Here is a 22400-nt window from a genome sequence, read left to right on the forward strand (position 1 = left end):
CTGGGTAAAACAATGCTTTGGATGAACCATCTTCAGAAGGATGGACACCATACTGCCAAAAGTATTCACTCACCCATCCAAATCATTGAATTCAGGTGTTCCAATCACTTCCATGGCCACAGGTGTATAAAACCAAGCACCTAGGCATGCAGACTGCTTCTACAAACATTTGTGAAAGAATGGGTCGCTCTCAGGAGCTCAGTGAATTCCAGCATGGTACCGTGATAGGATGCCACCTGTGCAACAAGTCCAGTCGTGAAATTTCCTCGCTACTAAATATTCCACAGTCAACTGTCAGTGGTATAATAACAAAGTGGAAGCGATTTTGAACGACAGCAACTCAGCCACGTAAAATGACAGAGCGAGGTCAGCGGGCATATTGCGCAGGTTGCCAACTTTCTGCAGAGTCAATCGCTACAGACCTCCAAACTTCATGTGGTCTTCAGATTAGCTCAGGAACAGTACATAGAGAACTTCATGGAATGGGTTTCCATGGCTGAGCAGCTGCATCCAAACCTTACATCACCAAGCGCAATGCAAAGCGTTGAATGCAGTGGTGTAAAGTGCCACCACTGGGCTCTAGAGCAGCGGAGACGTGTTCTCTGGAGTGACGACTCACGCTTCTCCGTCTGGCAATCTGATGGACGAGTCTGGGTTTGGTGGTTGCCAGGAGAACAGTACTTGTCTGACTGCATTGTGCCAACTGTAAAGTTGGTGGAGGGGGATTATGCTGTGGGGTTGTTTTTCAGGAGTTGGGCTCGGCCCCTTAGTTCCAGTGAAAGGAATTCCTAATGCTTCAGCAGACCAAGAGATTTTGGACAATTTCATGCTCCCAACTTTGTGGGAACTGTTTGGGGACGGCCCCTTCCTGTTCCAACATGACTGCGCACCAGTGCACAAAGCAAGGTCCCTAAAGACATGAATGAGCGAGTTTGGTGTGGAAGAACTTGACTGGCCTGCACAGTCCTGACCTCAACCCGATAATACACCTTTGGGATGAATTAGAGCAGAGACTGCGAACCAGGCCTTCTCGTCCAACATCAGTGTCTGACCTCTCAAATGCGCTTCTGGAAGAATGGCCAAAAATTCCCATAAACACACTCCTAAACCTTGTGGAAAGCCTTCCCAGAAGAGTTGAAGCTGTTATAGCTGCAAAGTGTGTGCCGACATCATATTAAACCCTATGGATTAAGAATGGGTTGTCACTCAAGTTCGTATGCGTGTGAAAACAGACGAGTGAATACTTTTGGCAATATAGTGTATATAATACTAGTCAACCTCATCAACCTCCCGTGCAGGTAACAAAGCTAACTAGACAAGGCTAAAGCTGGCTTCTTATTCAGACTTTCCCTTCCACCTTAAACACTGCTGTAGAGGTGATATTTGCCTTATTGTAGTTCATTACAAAGAAAGACAGCACAGCAAAGACACTCTCAAATAGTACATTGGCATGAACCGAATGCCAAGTGTTTATAGGCTTATAACTTTGCAATTTTTCTGGACAAAAGAGACACAGGAATTTGATGCTTGCTCTGGTCAAATGCCACTGCTATACAAAGTAACATTTGGAGAGTACTTGTCTTGCATTATTAGATGAAAAAGTCTCTCTGAATAAGTGAAATGTAATGGCATGTCATTATGATTTACCAAGTATAAAGGATCAATACTTTGCGAGGGTGAGAGCAGTATTACAGCTCTCTTGATGCACATATCTTTAAGCTAGGCTCCTGAAAGCAACCACAACCACAATGAGATACATTAGCTGATAGCCATGGTGTTCACTGTTGTTAACATCCTGTGAAGTCGAAATTCTTGTGAAACTGTAGCTATGAAAATGACTGCAGTCAGTGTGCTCTATTGAGATGTAGGCTATATCAAGTATTTAGATTGCCTCTCAAGCAATGTTAGCATAATGTCAAATTTTTTATCATCTATATCTAAATAATGAAGAAGGGCAGCCTACCTCACCACTAGAAAGTAAAGTCTCACACTGCTTGGTAATGCTGGCAAACTCTAAATTAACTCAACGCTGGGCAGCATTGAGTCTACGGGTGTTATGTGTTGATGTACAGGAAGGTAGTTCACCTATTTAAATGCCAGAGGTTCACGTATTTTCAATTTAGACTCATGCACCTTTGAAAAACTTCAGCTGCTGTACAAGTGCAATACAGGCTACCAGGCCACTAACATGTTGGTGTGACTGCTGTGCTGAGGATGAGCCACCACCTAGGCAATATCTGGTCAGCGGTGGTTCTATGGTGGTCCCTTTCCGATGTAGAGAAGTAGAAGGCGGCTGATAAATTGTGCAGAAACAGATCGGCTACAGTCAGTAACTGTGCACCTGATAAAATGGTCAGTGCATCTTAATACAGGTTAATTATACTTAATAAACTAGCAACTCCTTGTAGATATCATTTCCTTCTAAAGCTATTCTCTTCTGTATTCTGTCCTGTCTCAGGCCCCACCCCTTTTTCTCACCATCAAGGATGACGTCACTTGTTATGCTGAGACGAGACTCAACGAGCGGTGCTTGCTCTTCACTGCGGCGGGGCCGAGAGCGCCGAGGGCGCGCCTCTGGATTTGGCTGCACCATCAAGGGCTCCTGTCGCTTCCGTCGCTGCTTCTGTTCCAAGAGCGCCCTCTACAGACCGGAGGATAGAAACATATTTAACATGCTGTGACAGTGAATGATGGGGACTGAGTTGCAGTTCACTGAGCCTGAGTAAAATGGCAGTTGCATACTTCTACACACATCCTGCATGTCTGAGGAATCATCATGTGGTGTATCTATGTTGAGCTGATGGTGAGGTCAGGGGTATAATCAGGCTGAAGCCAAATGGGGTAGCTTTCACTCAGTGCTCCAGACAGCCTTATCTCAGCATCAACATAACCTCATTAAAAGTGTTTAATTAAAGAGATCAAGGCTATCAGCAAATCAAGGAACTCCTAGTCAATAAGACAGCCCCCAGTACTTAGCCTTGCATATAAACATATACCAATACACTCATACATACAAGTATAGAGTTAGGCTGTTCAAAATGATGTTTCTTAATCACGTCATCAGCTTTTGCAATATCAATATCACAGCAAGCAATATGCACATGAGCCTCTAACTAAATCATAAAATGCTTTATTGTGTGCCTTGAGCTCAGATGTTCTTCAGGTGGTGGGGGAATCAAGGCATTCAAATGGTTTAATAAGCAAAAATACTTTTAGTAAAAAACAAGAGGTCACACTTTAACAGCATCACATCAAAGGTTTGCTAATGTAATTTCAGCATATTATAGAGCATATTGCAATCTCAGTATGTGGCAGGATGTAATTAGGACTGCAATAATTACCGCAACACTGTGATTATAACATGACAACAACAGTGGTGGGCAGGTTACTGCCATCATCGCACATATTACCATCTTTTTATTTTTTTAGTTTTATATCTCCATGAGAGCAGCCAAGTAAAACACATTTTGAACCACAAGCAGGAACCAGTGTGCTTCTGTAGTGCACCACTGATGTTTGTAGTGCACTTCTGTGCTAATCAGTGTAGCCTTTTTTACTGACCAAAGTGGCAGTAGCAGTCATTTGCACATGATGTGAAGTTTTAAGCTTTGAGTTTATTTTTTGCCACTTGCTGTAAATGGCACAACCCTCATATCAACAAGTATTCAAAGCCTGTAAAATGCTGTTCTGGCTAGCCCTAAATGAAGTATTACATTAACAACAACTTACAGGTTTTTGCTAGTCCTCTGTATCACTGCAGTGGTGAAAAACTTCCACTGCAGCGGCATTAATTGCAATGCAGTATTTCGTCCATATCATGTAGCCCTAACCAAAAAAATGAAATACCATCTTAATTCCCCTTCTAAACACACTCTTTCCTTTGGGATCCGCAACCTCTCCACTGAGTGATAATTAACCCTGTTTGTGAATAGTCTATCTGAGTACATTTTTTGATTCCTTTTAGTTTTTCAAGTATCACAATATTTATCACAAAAACCTACAAATTGCAGTGTAACTTTTTCTCCAATGTCATTTGGCCAGAAGAACCTAAAAACAGTAATACCACTTAAACTCTAAAAGACAGAGGAAAACAGTAGTGCACATACCAGCCTCCGTATCAAAAATTCAGTGTTGCAATATTGAATATTTAAACCACAGTAACCAGAGAAACAACAGCATCACCTGTCATCAGCATTACTACACACCCTGAACCAACAAGAGTGTGCAGAAAAACTTGCTCTAATTCCTCTCATGCTGCTCATGTAGGACTGTGGGAGCATTTATTGGCTGAAGATGAAACAAAAGAAGGAGAAAAAAAAACATCTACACACTACCCCTCATATCTGGATGAAATAAAGCACATGTTCCTATGGAAACAGAACACGCAAAGCTGAGTGAGCTGAGAAGCTCCTGTCCTTGAAATACTTTCACTTAAGACATCCCTCTCTCTCTCTCTCTCTCTCTCTCTCTCTTTCTCTTGCTCATGAGAAGGCATATTTGGCCAACCAGAGGAAGCTAAGAGAAAGTAATATACACACACACACACATATATATATATATATATATATATATACATACATATATATATATATACTAACAATAAAAAAATAAGGTTGTTCAGACTGTCCACAAAGTGTTTACAACTCCAGGCTGAGCTGCCTGGGTTCTGAGTTGACATGGTTTTAAAGTATGGCTAAAAGTTTTCAGTTAGGATTACTTTAAAAAAAAGGCAGAGCTTCCCCACACATTTATTTTTATATTCTGGCACTGCACCCTAGCACACGAATGCCTGGCCAAATGTATTTTAATGTGTTAAAAAAATAAGTAGCAGTGGTTGTTATTCGTCAAAAAGACGTTATTAGGGTCTCACTCAAGCCTTTGTTTCTGGCATGTGTTTAACTCCTTTTCTGTCAGTTATACAACACTTCAATTTATATGTCTTCCCCTGCCAGAGTGAATTAAAAACGGCACGGTTTTCATACTTTCAAATAAGACCCCCAATAGGATGGAGTGTCCAGGGTGCCAGAGCGCCTCTTTATGCGTAGTGCTACAGCCAGCAACCAGAAGGTCATGAGGTCAAAACCCACGACTAACCGGGTATACCAGGTTGTGCCATTGGGCAAGGCACTTAACAGCCCCCGGTACCACCCCACCCCCACACCCCTCTGCTGGAGACACTGTGCTCTGCTTCTCTAAGATGGGGCTTAGGTAGGCAGTCAAATAACATATTTCTCTTGTAAGATCAATACAGTACATAACATGTACCAACTGAAGCCAAAAGGCTCAGCAACAGCCATCTTTCCTGTACATCATTAAAAGACAGCAGATAAAAACTGCAGGTCAGACAGTGTGTTTTTATTTACAGAGCAGTTTGTTGACAGAAAGAAATGGTCCAGCTGACATTTCGTTGTGTTTTCCATGTAGTTTCAGAGGAATAACCCCTCAATAAACAATGCCATTTGTAATAAAAGTCTCTGAAACAAAACCATGTAAATAAACAGCCTCAGTTTTACTAATATTTGTATATGACTGACATACTCACACAGTCCTGTAAATGAAATATTGTGTACTGGTTTTAGCTGAGTACATAATTGTTATGGTATTTTAAACTGTGTTATTTATTTGCACTTGGCCATGCTGGTGTATCTCTCGGCACTAAAGTATATTTCAAATCTGTGAGAAACACTGAAGATTAACAGATAACTACAATCCCTTTTAAACCATTAATCTGTATGAACTAAACCGGTCACAGGCAGTTTTATTAGTTTGCCCTATTGGGGCATTCAAAGGGTGCTGCTATGGTTACCAACGACCGACAGGGATCACTTGACAGTTGCTCATTAACGAGCTGGACTTATCCCTGATTAAATATGCAAATCAAGACAGAAGGTCAGAATTAATGGCTTTTGAGCTTTCAGAAGCTCCCTAATTTTAGAATGCATAATTTTAATCTCACTGGAACTTATTTTCCAAATTTAGTTCACCATAAATGTTCAATAAAGGAGACAAAACGTGCAATAGGACCACATCTGTTCAGGTTGAATCCCATGAGAGGGAAGTGTAAAACAGCAATCGCAGAGCTCTTGTTCTTAAGACATGTCACAGATGCTTTGCTATTTTGAATGAAGCTACAAGAACAATCTAATGGAAATACCAGATGAGTGACTGAGCTGTAAGCCAATCTCTAAAGACCAGAAAGTGTGGCACTCAAAAGAGAATGGAGAACAATAGTATCGGCAGCACACACACACACACACACACACACACACACACACACACACACACACACAGTAAAAGATGTCCAGTACATTGTTCATACACAATCATCTAAAAACCCAAAGCACTGACTAGCACCAAATAAACTTTCTTTCCCTTCACTTTCTTCTACCAGCATGAAAGGACACAAACAAAAGCACATGCACTGAAATTTAGAGAAGTTGACGCACCCTCTTAGCAGACATCATGTTGGAACCAGACAGGCTGGTGGCAGTGCAGCGGTCCACAGAGTTATAGCCGTCACTCTCTAGGTCCACTCGCTCCACTGGAGTCAAGTCCAGCCATGCTTCCGTCCCTCAAATCAGCCACTCTACTCCAAAACTAGTCATTTCCAACAACAACCAGCTGCAGCTCTCAGTGTTAGACGAAGCGAGAGAGACAGAGAAAGTGTGTGAATGTATGAGAGTCTGTTTGCGCGACCATGTGTGTGTAACTGTTGCCGAGAAGAAGAGTACTGTGATGCAGGCAGTAAAAGAGAACTGTTACAGGAAAGGAAGTGAGCAGAGGTCATATAAAAACAGACAGATGGAGAGAAGATTAGAGAAAGCGGGAGAAAGAAACTGAGTGAAAGAGTGAGGGAATGAGAGTGTAGGAGAGAGGGCAAGCTCAGATGGGCTGTACCATCCAACACATGCAGGGGAGAAATGCTGTAATTTCATACTGGGATAATATGATAATGCTCGCACCGTATCTCCAGTACGCAGATGAAGAGAGCTGGAGTATTCAAAACAACTCATAACAATCTTTTGTCACTACATATTCTTTTATACGGACAGTCCAAGTGTGTGTTTTCTCGCGTGCTGTAAGTTGCTGAAAGCAAGGAGTCCCTTTGAACGAGCACCAAAATATAACAGGATTAACCATTTAAGGTCAACATAGAAAAACAGCTAATCTGTGCCATCTACTTTTCTCTGCTGGTAACATGATTTCTAAATGCTAATTTATAAATGCTGAATCACATCAGTATGTCCCTACCACACACACAACTGCATGAGATTCAGAACACAAACACACACAGATTACTTTAGCTTATGCTTAAACAGCATAACAATGGCAAAAATACTATATCACAACACAAATTTCCCTTGTAGGATCAATACACACACTTACACAACATGGCCTTCTGGAGAAAAGGCCCCACATTACATCTAAGTCATCATCTTTTACATCACTAGAAAGACAGCAGATAAAAACTGCAAAAACGACAATCTGCGAAAACATTACTTACAAACAAAAAGAAGCAGCCTAGGCAAACAAACTGATATTCACTTGCTAGCCCAATATACTTTCACAGGAAATAATGCTTACATCACTCACACTGAACGAGCAAAGCCAAATTTTATAAATAAAAGTCTTATAAATAAAACAAGTAACTAAAAAGCCTGAGATATTATTATGTGTTATTAATATTTGTATGTAACTGACACACCTACAGAGTTCTGTAAATGAAAAACTTTGTAACTAGTAGCTGAGTGCAGTCATTGTAAATAAATGTTATGGTATTAAACAGGATACAGGAGAGATAAAGGAGAGTTTGTTGCAAAGACACTCCTTCTAATGAGTGAGCTCAGGTGTTTTAGCCACAGCCATTGCTAACAGGTGTGTAAAATCAAGCACAATCTCCATAGACAAACACTGGCAGTAAAGTGAGTCATACTGAAGAACTAAGTGACTTTAAACATGGCACTGCCATAGGATGCCACTTCTGCCACAAGTCAGTTTGTGAAGTTTCTGTCCTGCTAGATCTGCCCCAGTCAACTGTAAGTGCAATTATTATGAAATGGTAGCATCTTGGAGCAACAACAGCTCAGTCATGTATGGAAGCGAAAATCATAGGTATATGTGTGTGACACAGTGTGCTGGATCATGTTAGTCAGCTGATAAAAACAACAGATGGAGGCCTTTTTGAGGAATGTAGTGTTAGCTAGCATTAACAATGGCTTTTAGCTGGATTAATTCTACAACCCGCCACAATTCACGTAGTATATTAGCATGTGAGGTGATGACAGAGCTATATATCCGCCTCTGATGCTCACTTTGTAGAAGATATCCCTGCATGGGATCAACTGGAAACTGTTCTTCTCGTCCAAAAGCAGTGTCTGACCTCACAAATGCTCTTTTGACTGAATGGGCACAAATTCAAACAAACACACTCCAAAATCTTGTAGAAAGTCTTAAAAGAGAGAAGTCTGTTACAGCTACAAAATGGGGAAACTCCATATTAAGGTCCATAGTTTTGGAATGTGATGTCCAACAAGCTATATACAGGTAAAATAGATGTCTGACCCTAATTTCAATTGTATGAATAGACTGAGTGGACCTAATCTATCAAATGTTTACCATTTCCCAAGTCTACAAAGATTAGCAGAAGCATGTACTGTGGCAGACTGCAAAGTCAGAGCACTGTTAGCTCTATCGTCTACTAAACTGCACTAAAACAGGCATAAATGGTTAGAATTTGTGAGAAACCTGAACAGCCCAGATTTATGTACACAACATGACCATGGTCAAGTATGGTGTAAACTAAGTAAGTGATAATAACAAGATCACTAACATTCTTAAAGGACTTCAGAAGACATCTTGTTTAGGAACATGTGGCTGGAAAGGGTTATAAAGCAATCTCACAGGAACAGCCAGTTACTTTCAGATATAAATCTGACAAAATTCAACATAACTGGCAATCTACCAAGAGCAGGCTCTCCGACCAAATGCAGCCCACCCACTGTCCAAAAGATATGTAAAGGAGTCTTTTCAGAACTGCAGAATAGAGAGCAATATAATAACTTATTGAAAATGGTGTTCTACATGCATGCAAACCACAAACTGAAGTTAAAATAAACTTTTACTAACCACATAAAGTACTGTGGTGTGACAGCTGTGGTATGGCGTTCCTGTGTCTCAAGGGTGTGGGCAGCTATGAAATCTGTTTGAGCTGAGCTGACCATTCAGGCTTAAATCAACTAAGCTTCCTGCTCAAGACTGGGTCTAATACTATTCTTAAGCATAACAATAAGAGCAAATGGTACTGCTGATTTTCAGTTTTTCAATAATTCAGCTCATTATTAAGAACTAGAAAATTTTAGTGTGACGTACTGTGCACTACAAGTTACATCTGAGTTTCAGAATCAGTAGCGAGTTTTGTAGTCAGTGACATACTAGCTACCTCACTAAAAATGTACTGGACCTTACAACCTAGCTAAATAAAATGGACACTTTTAAAGAGATTAGCACAGTTATAAACCCTATAGCTGGTTTAAAACACAGGCTGAAGCCAATACTCTCTGTACAGATATAAAGCTTCATACATAGAACATCATTCAATGAAAAATCTTTAATTGGTAATTTTACGTTTTGTGGAGGTTCTTTAAACTTCAGAAAAGGTTCTTTAACTCACATCATTTATAAAAATGGTTCTTTAAAGGAACACCCTCTGGCACCTTTATTTTTAACAGTGTAGCCGGAACCAGACTGTCCTTTCTTGGCCAGTGGTAGCCAATAAAATCCGTGTGATCATCTGATCACAAAGAACACTGAGCTCTTTTCAGGAAGTCACACAGCAAACCGCTCTCTCTATTTAACAAAAGGTCACTTATCACATTACAAATTAGAACAGTTAAATAACTCAATGAAATGGAACTGGAAATTAAACAAATTTAATAAGCAGTGATATCTTACTGTTAGAGGAAACATGGTTGATAAGCGGAACAATTTTGCTGATAATGCAAAAATGTAGTTTTTTTTTGCAGTTTGCTCCAGGAAGAGAGAAATCTCATTAATGCGGAAACCTTCGACAGATATATGACAGCTTGATTTGGTACTCTTACATGTTTTGTGTCAAAATGTGACTTGTAAAAGCGATACCACAGATTTGCTCAACTGCTTGTCCTCAGCCTGTGCACTGCTCACTTCTCCAAATGAACATAGAACAAACTGTTGTTTCACATGAGAAAACTGGGTGACCCTATGTAGTAACTGGCAGATTGCTGGTGTTACACACTCAAATTGTTCTGACATGTAGTTCAGAAAGTTCAAAGATCTGTTTCAAAACATTTACTTGATAAACAAGTGAAGAAATATTCAGTGTTAACTTCTTTTTTCTAGAGAAAAAAATGAACAGTTGAGAAGAAATGTATTCAAACAATGCAAGGATGTGACATTTACAATGTGCTTAATGTCTTACTCACCTGCTTCTCCAGCTTCTGCTGTCTGAGGCTATTGCTGTCATCATCCAGGGAACTGCAAACACAGAAACACCGATAAACACTCAATTAAACTTACAAACCCACAACCAGTGGATTGTAAAAAATGACTCAATGTTTTAACTGAAAGGGAGCAACCTGGTTGCCTTAAAGGGCAATTCCCCTTTAAAAAATGTGTTTTTTTTTTATTTCTTTATAATTACTTGGTTAAGATGTAAACAAATCATTCTGAGTGGTTTGATGTGAAATGCTCCATTCTAGAGAAGTCAGAACTGTTCGTAGAGGCGGTGATAAAGAGGTCAATGCCTCTAAAAGCTACCTCAGAGAAAATTGGGTTGAAATGGGTTACAGATACACTGCCTGATGCCTGGGACATTGATTTACAGTAGTTTTGAGATATAGTTTTGAACTAAAATTATTTTCTTTTAAATGCATTCCTGCTGGAGTGGTACATACAGTGATTTGTAAGGTAAAAACGTCTCCAGAGAAAACTTTTTTTCAAACTTACCTCTATTTTACCATCATCAATATTACATATAAAAACTTCAGTAACTCTAGTGGTTCTGGATAGCAAATAAAATGGCTGAAATTGTGCTTTAGATGTTGCAATCCCTGTCTTCTATCACCATCACATTCTGTTATTTTTTTTTTTATTTGAAGTTCAGTGAACTCAAATAAATGAATTTAAGGCAACCAGGTGAAAATAGCTTTAATTATGACTACCTTACACCAATCAAGTCTTTATAGAAAAACAACACTCTTCACTAGAGGGCTCCTCTACTGGACCACAAAAAGGATCTAAAACATCACACAATGTGTCTCTCTGCATTTATGAAAAAGCTATTTCAAACATGCTTGGTTTCCAGCCTGCTGAGTTAACGTTTTCATGCTATATCAGTTCCTGGCGTTTAAAGGTTTGGGAGTATTTGTGAGTTTGTCTGATGTCTTGGTGTCTCTTAAAAATCGACCCTGTGTGCATGTATAGCTGCTTCTGTACAAAGCAAGGCCAGCTGTGTCACTGAAGTTTTCAGAGAGAAAAAACATCACGAGTAGTGTATTTTATACATGATTCAGAATGAAGGAATTGTTGCTTGTTGATGCTGAGAATGTCATGTTCTGTTTATCAGGAATTTCATGTGAAGTATGAACGAGTGCATCCTGCCTATACCACTGTTGCATGTGTGAATCACATAAAGCCCGAACTTTACCGGTAAAAGTATCCCAATAATGTCCCATGTTCTACATGTGAAAAGGACTTTACAGAAAGGTTTTCAGGGCTGTGGGTGTTTGAGAGCTTTTTTGGAATATATGAGAGTGTTCTGATGATATGGAGTTAGTCAGCAAGTGTTACAGAAAGTGTTTACAGGTGTTTTAATCATATAAGGCTGTTATTAAATGTCTATGTTTGTTTTGAATCACCGAGGAGTGACAGGAGGTTGTTTAACAATGCCTCGGGAAATTTAATGTATGTCTAGCTGTTAACTTTATTTATTACTAAGTTTGGGAGTGCTATACATTAGGGGTGGGCAATATGACAATATTTATCATTATTGTGCTAAATTACATCATAATATGCCACAGTACGCTTTTCTGAGCATGTTGTATCATCATTACTAAAAAACACTACCAAACTGCATGTTTGATTACAAAAAGAGCATAATTAGTCCTGTTTAATTGGATTTAGTCCATGAAATACTTAATTTAAATCATTGTATTCATAGTTTATGACAGCACTTGTAAATGTGGCACTATTTTGTCTTTCACAATTTATTAATCTCAAAAAATACATAAATCATGACATATTGTGTAGCGCGAAAACTTCCTGAAGTATCGTGATGTTACATTTTTTTTCCATACCGCGCACCTCTACTATATACTGTTACTGTCATAATTATAACATTTGTCTACAGCAGAAAGACAACCAAAGTATCACATGCAGAGGGAGGGCATCACATGAAATATGCAACAGCAAATTAAATGAGCAATAAAAACACAAATTCACACATCTCTACTAGAGTAACATATAGTATTAAAACAAGTAAATATAATTTATAAATATTACTGAGCTGATCAATCAATAGTGCTCTAAATTGATTTGGTGGTATTTCATGCTATTTAGCTGATTTTTGAAACTGTTTCAGGAGCAAGTGTCAAAGGGAGCAGACAGGCGGAGAAAGGAGGCTACAATAACTGAGAATGACGTTCAAAATATATTTATACAGCATTTCTATTATTAATTATAAAATGAAGACATCATGCGCATTTTGTGTAATATTGCGCTTGTGTACTCTAACATAAAGCTCAGCACTGAAACATGAACAGCCTGATCCGTGCAGTTTAGGTAGACCTTGCCTTACAGCTATAGCAGGCATCGTGGACTGCAACACCTTCTGAATGTGTTTTGTAATTTTATCATCGGAATCTAAGATGTCCACATCTATTTATCTCTCTCCATCACTGTCACGGCAGATCTTGACTACTGATGTAGCTTAAAGCAACATGTCGTACTTTCTCTTTTTGCTGTAATGTCGGTAGTGCTGGGCAGTATGGCCAATTATACAACAGTTAGTTCCAGCCACGCAAGCTGATTGGTTGAGAAGTGTTCTAACCGTGCTGTTATTTCCCCATAACATCACGTTTTTTCACAAACACTGTATCACTTTGCTGAAACTTGCTAAGCAACGACTTTGCCAGCTGTAGGAGACGCTCAAGCCATTTGAACGTTTTTACTTCTTACTTTGCGCGAAAACAGAAAATGGACACTTTTGAGATTACATTTGACCGACAGCCGATTTGGTCAGACCCTGAAGATGAGACTACACTAAATTCCCAAACTGTCAGTTTGTCTGTGTGGAGCTGGAGGACAAACTGCTGGCTGTGCAGCGAGTGAGCAGAGCTCGTTACTCTGACTCATTACAAGCTGCTTGTTCAGGAACTAACCTGGCGGAAGAAATTGCGAACATTAAAACATATTAAATGCTGCGTTCACGGTCCAGTTTATTTATTTATTACTTTATTTATTCAACCGTTGTATAAAAACAATAGAACACTCGAGGTTGTGTGTTATCGCAAATAACATCACGGCTGTGATGATACAACTCAAACTAAATACCTCAAAGTAAAAATATATTAAAACATTTTTGACAAGCTTCACTACATTTATTTATTATCTAACTTTATTACAAGAAGAATCAAGAGTGCTTATCTGCCTAACAATAAATGACGGTATTCATTTTAAGTGTGATGAGGAAAATGTCAGCAAATCCTAAATCTCAGCAAAAGAGTAAATTCTGCTATAATACATTAGCTAGTGGTTAATTAAACATCAACTTAGCTACTGTCAAAAAAACTAAAGCCGTTAAAATAACTAAAGCTGTTTGGGTGCCTCTGGTCAAATTATATGTTTTGTTTATTTTTTAAGTTAACTCATCCTCTACAGAGAACATACTTCTAACACATTTTAATGCACAATTACCGTATAATAGCTGAATTTAACATATTGCAAAAAAAAAAAAAACATAAAATACAGCTTGTGCAATAGTTACGGCACATTTTATATGTTACATTTTTTCCAATAAGTAAAATCTGCAGATACATATAAACTGTACACTGAAATTTGCAGAAAAAAAAAAAACGCAATACTTAAAATTTAAGTTTGTTCTCTGTAGAGGATGTGTTAACTAGTTTTTACTTAGCAAATCAACAAAACGTTTCATTTGACCAGGGGTGTTCAAACCTTTGCACATGACTATATATTCCTTAAAACCTGGATTACAAAAACCATACATAATATATCCTATCAGTGTGACCTTTTACAAGCATACAAATTTATATGCAAATCAATGTGTGAATCTGTGTAGTAGTTAAATTGTTTTATTAGTCCAATAAGTGGCTACACAGTGATCATTCAGTTGACAAAGAACTACTGTATTATTAAGAAAATGCAGATGTTTCCTCTTTTTAAATAGAACATTTTTGAGGAAATGCATCCTGATTGTCCATCCCTGCCCTTCTGTAGGATGCACAGTACTCAAACAGGTGTGTACAGGCGAGCTGGGTGTGGTGGAGAGTTGTCTATCTATCTCACCTGGCTGTGGCGGTGGAGGAGAAGCTGGCCGAGCTGGAGGGTCTTCGTTCCCAAGGTGGTAACAGAACACAAAATGGAGAAACACAAAAGTACAGGAAGTTAGTTAGTCATGTGGAAGCTGTGGTGAGTATCTGACTTCACTTCTGAGAACCTCCTTTACCTCTCTGACTTCTGCAAAGAGTACAACATGCTGCTCCTTGAGATGCGACTCATCCTCCTTTAAAACAACACAGCTAGTGAGCTCTGACTTACGTCTCCGCTGTATAAATGTTTCATTGTGTGTGTCTGACACGGGCAAGGTGACAGGACACACAGTCTTGCCGAAGTGACACCTACTCCGTAACCATAGATACCTCCGTCAACACACCAACCTCCGTCCTCTAGCTCTAACAGACACAAACATCTCAAATACAAGACTACCTTCACACCCACTCACCTACACACTAGGGCTGAAAGACCTATATCGAAGACTTATATCAAAATCACTGTTTAAAAAAGCACAATTTTCATAGCGCAAGAGCTCCAATTTTATACACAGGCTACAAGTTTTAAGTGAGGATTTTTTTCCTAATTACACAGAGCTTGTGAACTGCCTGTAGGTAAGTTAGACAGTCAACCTGAGGGCCAGGGCACCTCAGTGGGCTGTGGTGGTACTGCTGGGGGCCGCTGGCAGCTAGTTTTGTTAATTTTTTAAGTGCAAATCTTCATTACAATATATAGACATTTAAACAAACCAATAACTTTAAGTACGACAAAACATAATGTTGTGCTAATTATTTGCAAAAATAAAACATCAAAAATACCAAAATTTTACAGTTGAGTCTGAAAAAAGGCATGACCAACATAGCTAGCTCAATACGTTTAAGTTTTCAATGCAAATCAATGCCCAACATTTTTGTTTTTGATCGTATGTAATTCATGCATCATGGATAAATGGCTACAAACAGAACATTTTGGGAATATTATTTATTGATTTTTTTTGTTGTTGTTTATTAAGTGAAATTCAATAGGCTACACTGATTGTGTGATATTTGCATTTGAAATGACTGGGCCAATGCTGGCCTTTTTGACCAAACAAGCAGGCAAAAAGCGAGAAAAAAATTTATAACTGTAAATTGACATTTAGACCTTAAGTTTCAGCACTTTAATTTAATGGCTTTAAATTTATCCCAACTGGACTATAATTTATAGTAAAAAAGCACAATTTAAAGCCACACTACATAAGATTAGGGGGACTCAGTAATGCTGCTTCACTTTAATTGAACAAAAGAACATCCATAGTGTTCCTTTAAATTCCAGTCACAACACTGGTCCGAAAAATCCTACCACATACTACCCATGCTTCACTCACTCAATGGAAGATTCAACAACCTCCAGTTATTTTACATTTGACTGTCACGGTACACAGAGAAGTCTCTGTATTTCATGTCACAGTATCTTCCACATTAATGTTCCACCATCACAAATGCACACACTCAGTTGTACTCAGAATAAATTGTATTCTGTCAGAAGAAAACTACTTCTCTTCCTCTGAGCAGAGGTGATCAGCATAATACAAACTGATCCAGGAACTGTTTCTATTAAAAGAACCCCTGATTTTAGGACTGATAATAGTAGTGAGAGGAAACTAGAGTAAAGGAGAGGAAAGCAGAGGAGAGCAGAGGAAAGCAGAGGAGAGGAGAGGAAAGCAGAGGAGAAGAGAGATGTGAAAATACTAAAAAGATGAAATGGAATAAAAGTGTGGTCAAGCTTCTGAAGTATATGACACTGAGATATAAAATGGAGGGATTGCAGATAGCACTTAAAAGCTCCTCCACCAGAATAATGGAAAAACACACTGCCTCACACTGCCTGTAACAAACTGCTAAACAGAGACAGCAGTCATAAAGTAAACCACCCAATGGTTTTAGTATTCATGCTTCTTTGGAACAGTCACTCTGTTTTGGTACAGCTTCCCACTCAACTCAGAATAATACATTTGGTCTGGTGGTACAGCTCAGGTTAGTCATTAAACCTACACTCTTCCCAGACCTACTAAAAGGGTTTTTATATAGTACTGATAGTATATAGAGCTGGTTATTCCATAAAGAAGAACCACTTAATCTTTTACGGTTTTTTGAGTGTTCATGGTTCCACATATATTATAACCTTTGTTAAAGAACCCTTGAAGAACCATTTTCTAAGAGTGCAGATTAAGCTTAATCCTTCAATAAAACCGCTTTTCAAGGTAAATCACAATAAACGTTACAATCTAGTCTTAGACTAGGCCTAATCTGTGTCCAGTAAACTGAGGGTTCATAAAATAAAAGTAAAAAATGCATCATGATATTTAGTTTTTATGAGATTTTATAGTTTGAAACCGAACAAAAGCCCCACTAGTGCCACACATCCATCACATATACTATCGCAAAATATGAATACAATGATTTCGAACAATGATTTTTCACATACAGCCAGCACTAAATCAAATGAAACAGAACTAATAATGCTTTCTTCATAATGAAAGATACAGTTAGTCAGTGTTCTTTAAGTACTGAAAATATTCACAATATGCACAGGAAAGCTTAGAGTGACATAACTCATCACAGTAACGTCCTGTAACGTAAATATCGTCATACTGCCCATGCCTATGCCATAGTATTGTTTTGTTGTCTAGAAGTGTACATACATTTTACCGCACACACACACACACACACAAAAGACTAAGCTGGAAGCTATAGCAACTAAAATACCATACTCATACAAACTCAAGCAATCGGAGTCCAGACAACAGTAGACATCTGACACCTAGTTATAACACACCAAACAGCTGAGAGCTAATGTCTTCTCGTAATGCAAGTAAACCAGCCAAACAGCCAAGTAACTGATGATGTGTACACAAAGCCTGCAGTGTAGCAGTGGCACATAATCCCTGTGAGCTCCTAAACCATCCGGCTCCACTGCAGCACTCTGTAAGGCACTCTGAGTACTAATTGTCTGTACCTGTAAGACCAGCGGCTGTAGACGGGCTGTGAGGGAGTCTTCATAGAGTCCATGGCGTGTGTGGGAGTGAGCGAGTGAGTGCGTGAGGCTGGGTGAGGCAGCTCCACCTGTACTCAGGTCTCTTTCCTCCTCCTCTCTTTCCTGCGGCTGCCAGCTGCAGGTAAGCCCTGAGCACAGGCAGTTGCTATGGCAACCCCACTGCTCAAACATCCTTTGAACACCCAGGCCACTGCTGAGCAAAAAGCCTTTGGTCTGAAACTATGAGTGTAAAACAATCTCGCTCAAACCAAAAGAAACTTCTGTTTACAAGTCTGCTCTTTCCTGTTTCATGTAAGTAAACAGCCTCCATAACCGACTATATCTGTCTTATCTAAGTGAAGAGCAGCAATGAAACTTTACCTTTGCTTTCTAGAACTCATAAGTTGTCCTAGTTTAGACTTACAGGCACAAAAACAAAATGTGAGTTTGTGTGTGTCTGGATATTCTCAATCACTCCCAGCGTCAGCCAAAGCAGCAGCAGAGCTAAAATACAGTGCAATCATCACATAAACACCACTCTGCTCATTCAGATATAGATCCAGTACACCATCAAATAGGGCCTGATAAATAAAGATTTTGTGACAGATACAGACAGCAAATATAAGGTGCAATATCTCCTTTCACTATTACCCTCTGTTTACTTCAATATCTATTTATATTTTATATGTAGGAGCATCATGCTGTAGTATAGGAATTTCACTATATCTCAGAGTGCCCAGCATTCTGAACACATATGACAATAAACCAATCTTGAATCTTGAACCATCAACAACACAGTCTTCATTCAGCTGTAGAGCCAATTCAACAGCAACATAATCTTTATTCAGCTGTCACACAATCTTACATCAGCTGCATGATGGTCAAATAGAAGGCAGAGTAAGATTCACAGATAAGCTTCAGAGTGCCTTTGTTGTTTTACAAATCATTAGCTCATCATTAGTCAAATGTTTAATAGCATTGATTCCACTCATGCTCTCTTCCAGAGTGCCCAGCGTAACACCCAGAGGAGAGATGACTTCCCTACAAGGAAACCACCAGAGGGAGCTACGCAATGTTGCTGGGAGACCCAGAGCTTTGGGCATACCTCTCTGCGTATGAAGGTCACTTTTCTGTATCATCTACAGACAGTGCCATTTGGGAGTAATTAGCCAACGGTGTCAAAACAAAACAAAAGCAAAAGCAAAAAAGTTCCAACAGCAGTCTCCAGTGTGTTCAGGCCCATTCTCTTTCAGTGCAACCATAACCTTAGTTCTTGACAAGGAAAAAGTAGAAAACCATGCCAGGACGGCAGAAACTGAGTAAATGAGAAGTTCCTTGATCAGTTCATACAAAATATACAAAGGCTTCTCTGTTTTTTCAACCACAGACACACATGCGCATTTGCTGTGAGCAGCTAAGCAACAACACTGCACTTAATTTATTGTCCTTGTTTGACTCTTTCACAATAAACAATGTCTAAAAGTATGTGAACCCTTGGCAGTTCATTTATTACCACGGATGGCTGTAACTTTATCTCTACTATCATAAAACTCTTATCATGTGGAGCATTTCCAGTAACAGTGGCTTAATCAGATCTAACGGGCAAAAGCAACCACCTAGGAGTAAAGTGGCCAGCAATTACAGCATAATTACTGCCTATCAGCTGCTCTTGGATGCAGACATTCTCTCCATTCTGTCCTTCTTGCTAATCAGTAAAGCCTGAAGATTCAGGTCTTTAGAGCCCTTGTTCTGGTCTTTCTAACCAAAGGATTAGTGAACTTGGAGTGGGCAATATGGCAAAAATATAATATCATAATTTTTGCAAGCATTATCAATATACAAAACGGCCCTTATTCATCAAAGCTGCACACTGTCAAATCTGTAAAATGAGCGCAAATTTCACAGACAGTTTTGTTATTCATCAATTTAAACTTTGGCTTATCTATGCAATCAAACTCTCATCCAGAAGGAGTGCAAATTTGAGTGTAGTAACAACCTGAAAAGATTTATTAATAAAAGCTTGATAAACACAAATAATAATCATCTACAATTACAATAATAACAATAAAAGTAGAAAAATGGCAATCCAGTAAAAAAGTGGATGTACTTATTTTATATGCACACTGGTATACAACCCCATATGCAAAATGTAAATAAAAACAAAATGTCATTATGTGCAAACCATTTAAACCCTATATTCAACTGAAAACAGTACAAAGGCAACATATAAAATGTTGAAATACAGTGAGTTGAGAACTCTCTGATTGTTCCGTCTGTAGAGGCAAGACGTCCTCACATCGCGAACCTAACTCGGTCACGCAGATTTCTCCTGTACAACATCCGGAGGATCCGACCCTTTCTCACTCAAGAGGCCACCCAGGTGCTGGTGCAGTCTCTTGTCATCTCAAGGCTTGACTACTGCAACTCGCTCTTGGCTGGTCTTCCCATGCAGGCCATCAAGCCTCTGCAACTCATCCAGAATGCAGCAGCACGACTCATCTTCAATCTCCCCAAGTTCAGCCACGTCACCCCACTGCTGTGCTCCCTTCACTGGCTTCCTGTAGCTGCACACATCAGATTTAAAACCCTAACGCTTGCCTACAAAGCCAAAAATGGACCTCCCTACCTGATGGCAATGGTGAAATCTCAAACTGTACCACGAGCCCTTCGAGCTTCGAGTACAGCTCGGCTTGACCCGCCATCCTTCAAGGCACACGGAAGACAAGCATCAAGACTGTTCTCTGTGCTGGCACCCAGGTGGTGGAACGAACTCCCACTGACTGTCCGTACAGCAGAGTCTCTCACTGTCTTCAAACGCAGACTGAAGACACATCTCTTTATACAGCACTTAAATGAGCACTGAATTAAGTATTGATTGTAATGTATTGTACTGCACTTACATATTGCATTGTATTGTATTGCACTGTTCCTTTTTCTCTAGGTATCAGCAGTGACTTCTTGTTTCTAGCAGTATCTGAGCTCAGGACCAGCTTTCTCTCTAACCTATCGGTAACTAGCAAAGATACTTTCTCTAGATAGACAAAGCACTTCTTGTAAGTCATTCTGGATAAGAGTGTCTGCAAAATGCTGTAGATGTAAATGTATTAAAAGAGTCCAGGTGCTAAACTGGCCTGCCTGCAGTCCAGACCTGTCACCACTGAAAACTTCTGGCACATTATGAAATGAAAAATACAACAAAGGAGACCCTGAACTGTTGAGCAGCTGATATCCTATATCAAACAAGACTCCTCAGTCTCCTCAGTTCCCAAACGCTTAGAGAGTGTTGTTAAAAGAAGAGGTGATGAAACACAGTGGTAAACATGACACAACGTGTCCCAACTTTTTTGGAACGTGTTGTTGGCATCAACTTCAAAATGGGCATCTGTTTTTCAAAAACCATATCATTTCTCAGTTTCAACATTTGAAATGTTGACTTTGTAGTATTTTCTTTTTAAAATATGGTTTACATGATTTGTATATCATTACATTCTATTTTTATTTACATTCTGCACAGCGTCCCAACTTTTTTGGAAATGGGGTTGTAAACAAATCCTATTCCATGTTCCATTTAAAGCCATATTACACTGTGCTTTTGTTTAATACTACTGACACCACCCAGAAAAACAAACAAAAAACCTACAAAACAGCCAGTGCAGAAGTATCTCATGCTGCAAAGACACAGCGTTTAAGCATGTAACTTTAGGACAATAATCACACTACACAATCACATCCTAAAAACTGACCATCTTTAAAAAACAAGACATATTGGCAATTTAACATTTTATTCTTTCCAGTCGTCATAATTTTAACACTATAAAGTTTGGCCAATAGAAGGAGCAGTGCACGCTCTGCTCAACCTTCAACGCCTACGAGCACAGCCACTGGATCATGTGCCTCTGAACGGTATCGTTTTAATGGCTCCTAACTGAAACATCTGCATGAATTAGAGCATGCTTCATGTAAAAGATATGTAAGTGTGGCACTGGTAAGCTGGGGCGTGATTTCACGCACTGAAGGTGATTCATCCACTTCATCCACAACAACCCACAAACAGATGAATACTTGTATGTTATTAAACGAGGGCAAATTTGCATTCTTTTTAACACTACTTTGATGAAGGTTTCATGAATCAGACACAGAGTAAATATACATCACTAAAGGTGGACAAATCTGCGTTCCTTTTTACACAACTTTGATGAAGGGCCAATACATGTCACGATATTTCATTTTTATGTGTTTAGTAAGTTAGAATAGACATAATGCAAAGAAGTGCCAAATCAACAATGAAGAGTAAAATGTTTTAAATTCAACATTTGAATTACATACAATGAAAACATTAAATGTAATTAAACAACTTCTGTTGTGCCTTCTTGGACAAAAAAGCACCAGAGAATGTGACGAGGGGTACAGCGAGATGCTGTACACGCCCACAGCACTTTCACACAGCGGTAAAGTAGTATGATGATAAATTCACAGTAAGCTTCTTTTGAGCATATGGGTTTTGCTGGCACTTTCAAAACACTTCACTTCACTGCTTCACTGCATGTTTCATTATAAGGAGGTTAAGAAGAAGCAACCAAGTGGAGTACCTTTCTACAGTTTCATTGTATTGTTTACATCCTCACAATGCTGGGAGTCTAAGAGAGCCTTATCGGTCCTCTGTACTCGGCTAAAGTATCACACAGTATGTGAAACACTGAATAAAAAGAAATCATAAGCTTTTCACCCTTTTTAATGTGGCACTACTGTTTTGCTGATATATTGTTTCTGTTCCAACTTATCAAACTTCACAAAAACAGAACTTTACAATACGTCTGATATGTCAAATTATTTTTGAA

General features: G+C 39.1%; 1 protein-coding gene across 4 annotated transcripts in view; it reads right to left on the reverse strand.

The window, feature by feature from the left end:
* zmp:0000000711 (tubby-related protein 3) overlaps positions 1 to 22400 on the reverse strand; it is a 38178-nt gene that overhangs the window by 13164 nt on the left and 2614 nt on the right. For 2 of the 4 annotated variants that reach the window (XM_036576638.1, XM_036576637.1), the window contains exons 1-4: positions 14723 to 14994; positions 14563 to 14604; positions 10461 to 10512; positions 2479 to 2641 (exon numbers count right to left, since the gene is read on the reverse strand). In XM_036576638.1, coding sequence (XP_036432531.1) covers positions 2479 to 2641; positions 10461 to 10512; positions 14563 to 14604; positions 14723 to 14775 — 310 coding nt within the window. In that variant the 5' untranslated portion in view covers positions 14776 to 14994. Of the gene's footprint in view, positions 1 to 2478; positions 2642 to 6446; positions 6905 to 10460; positions 10513 to 14562; positions 14605 to 14722; positions 14995 to 22400 lie in introns of those variants that run through there. The other 2 variants (XM_036576639.1, XM_036576640.1) reach the window with 2 other exon arrangements.

Source organism: Colossoma macropomum, unplaced genomic scaffold (assembly GCF_904425465.1).
Source record: "Colossoma macropomum unplaced genomic scaffold, Colossoma_macropomum, whole genome shotgun sequence".
In the NCBI taxonomy this organism is placed as follows: domain Eukaryota; kingdom Metazoa; phylum Chordata; class Actinopteri; order Characiformes; family Serrasalmidae; genus Colossoma; species Colossoma macropomum.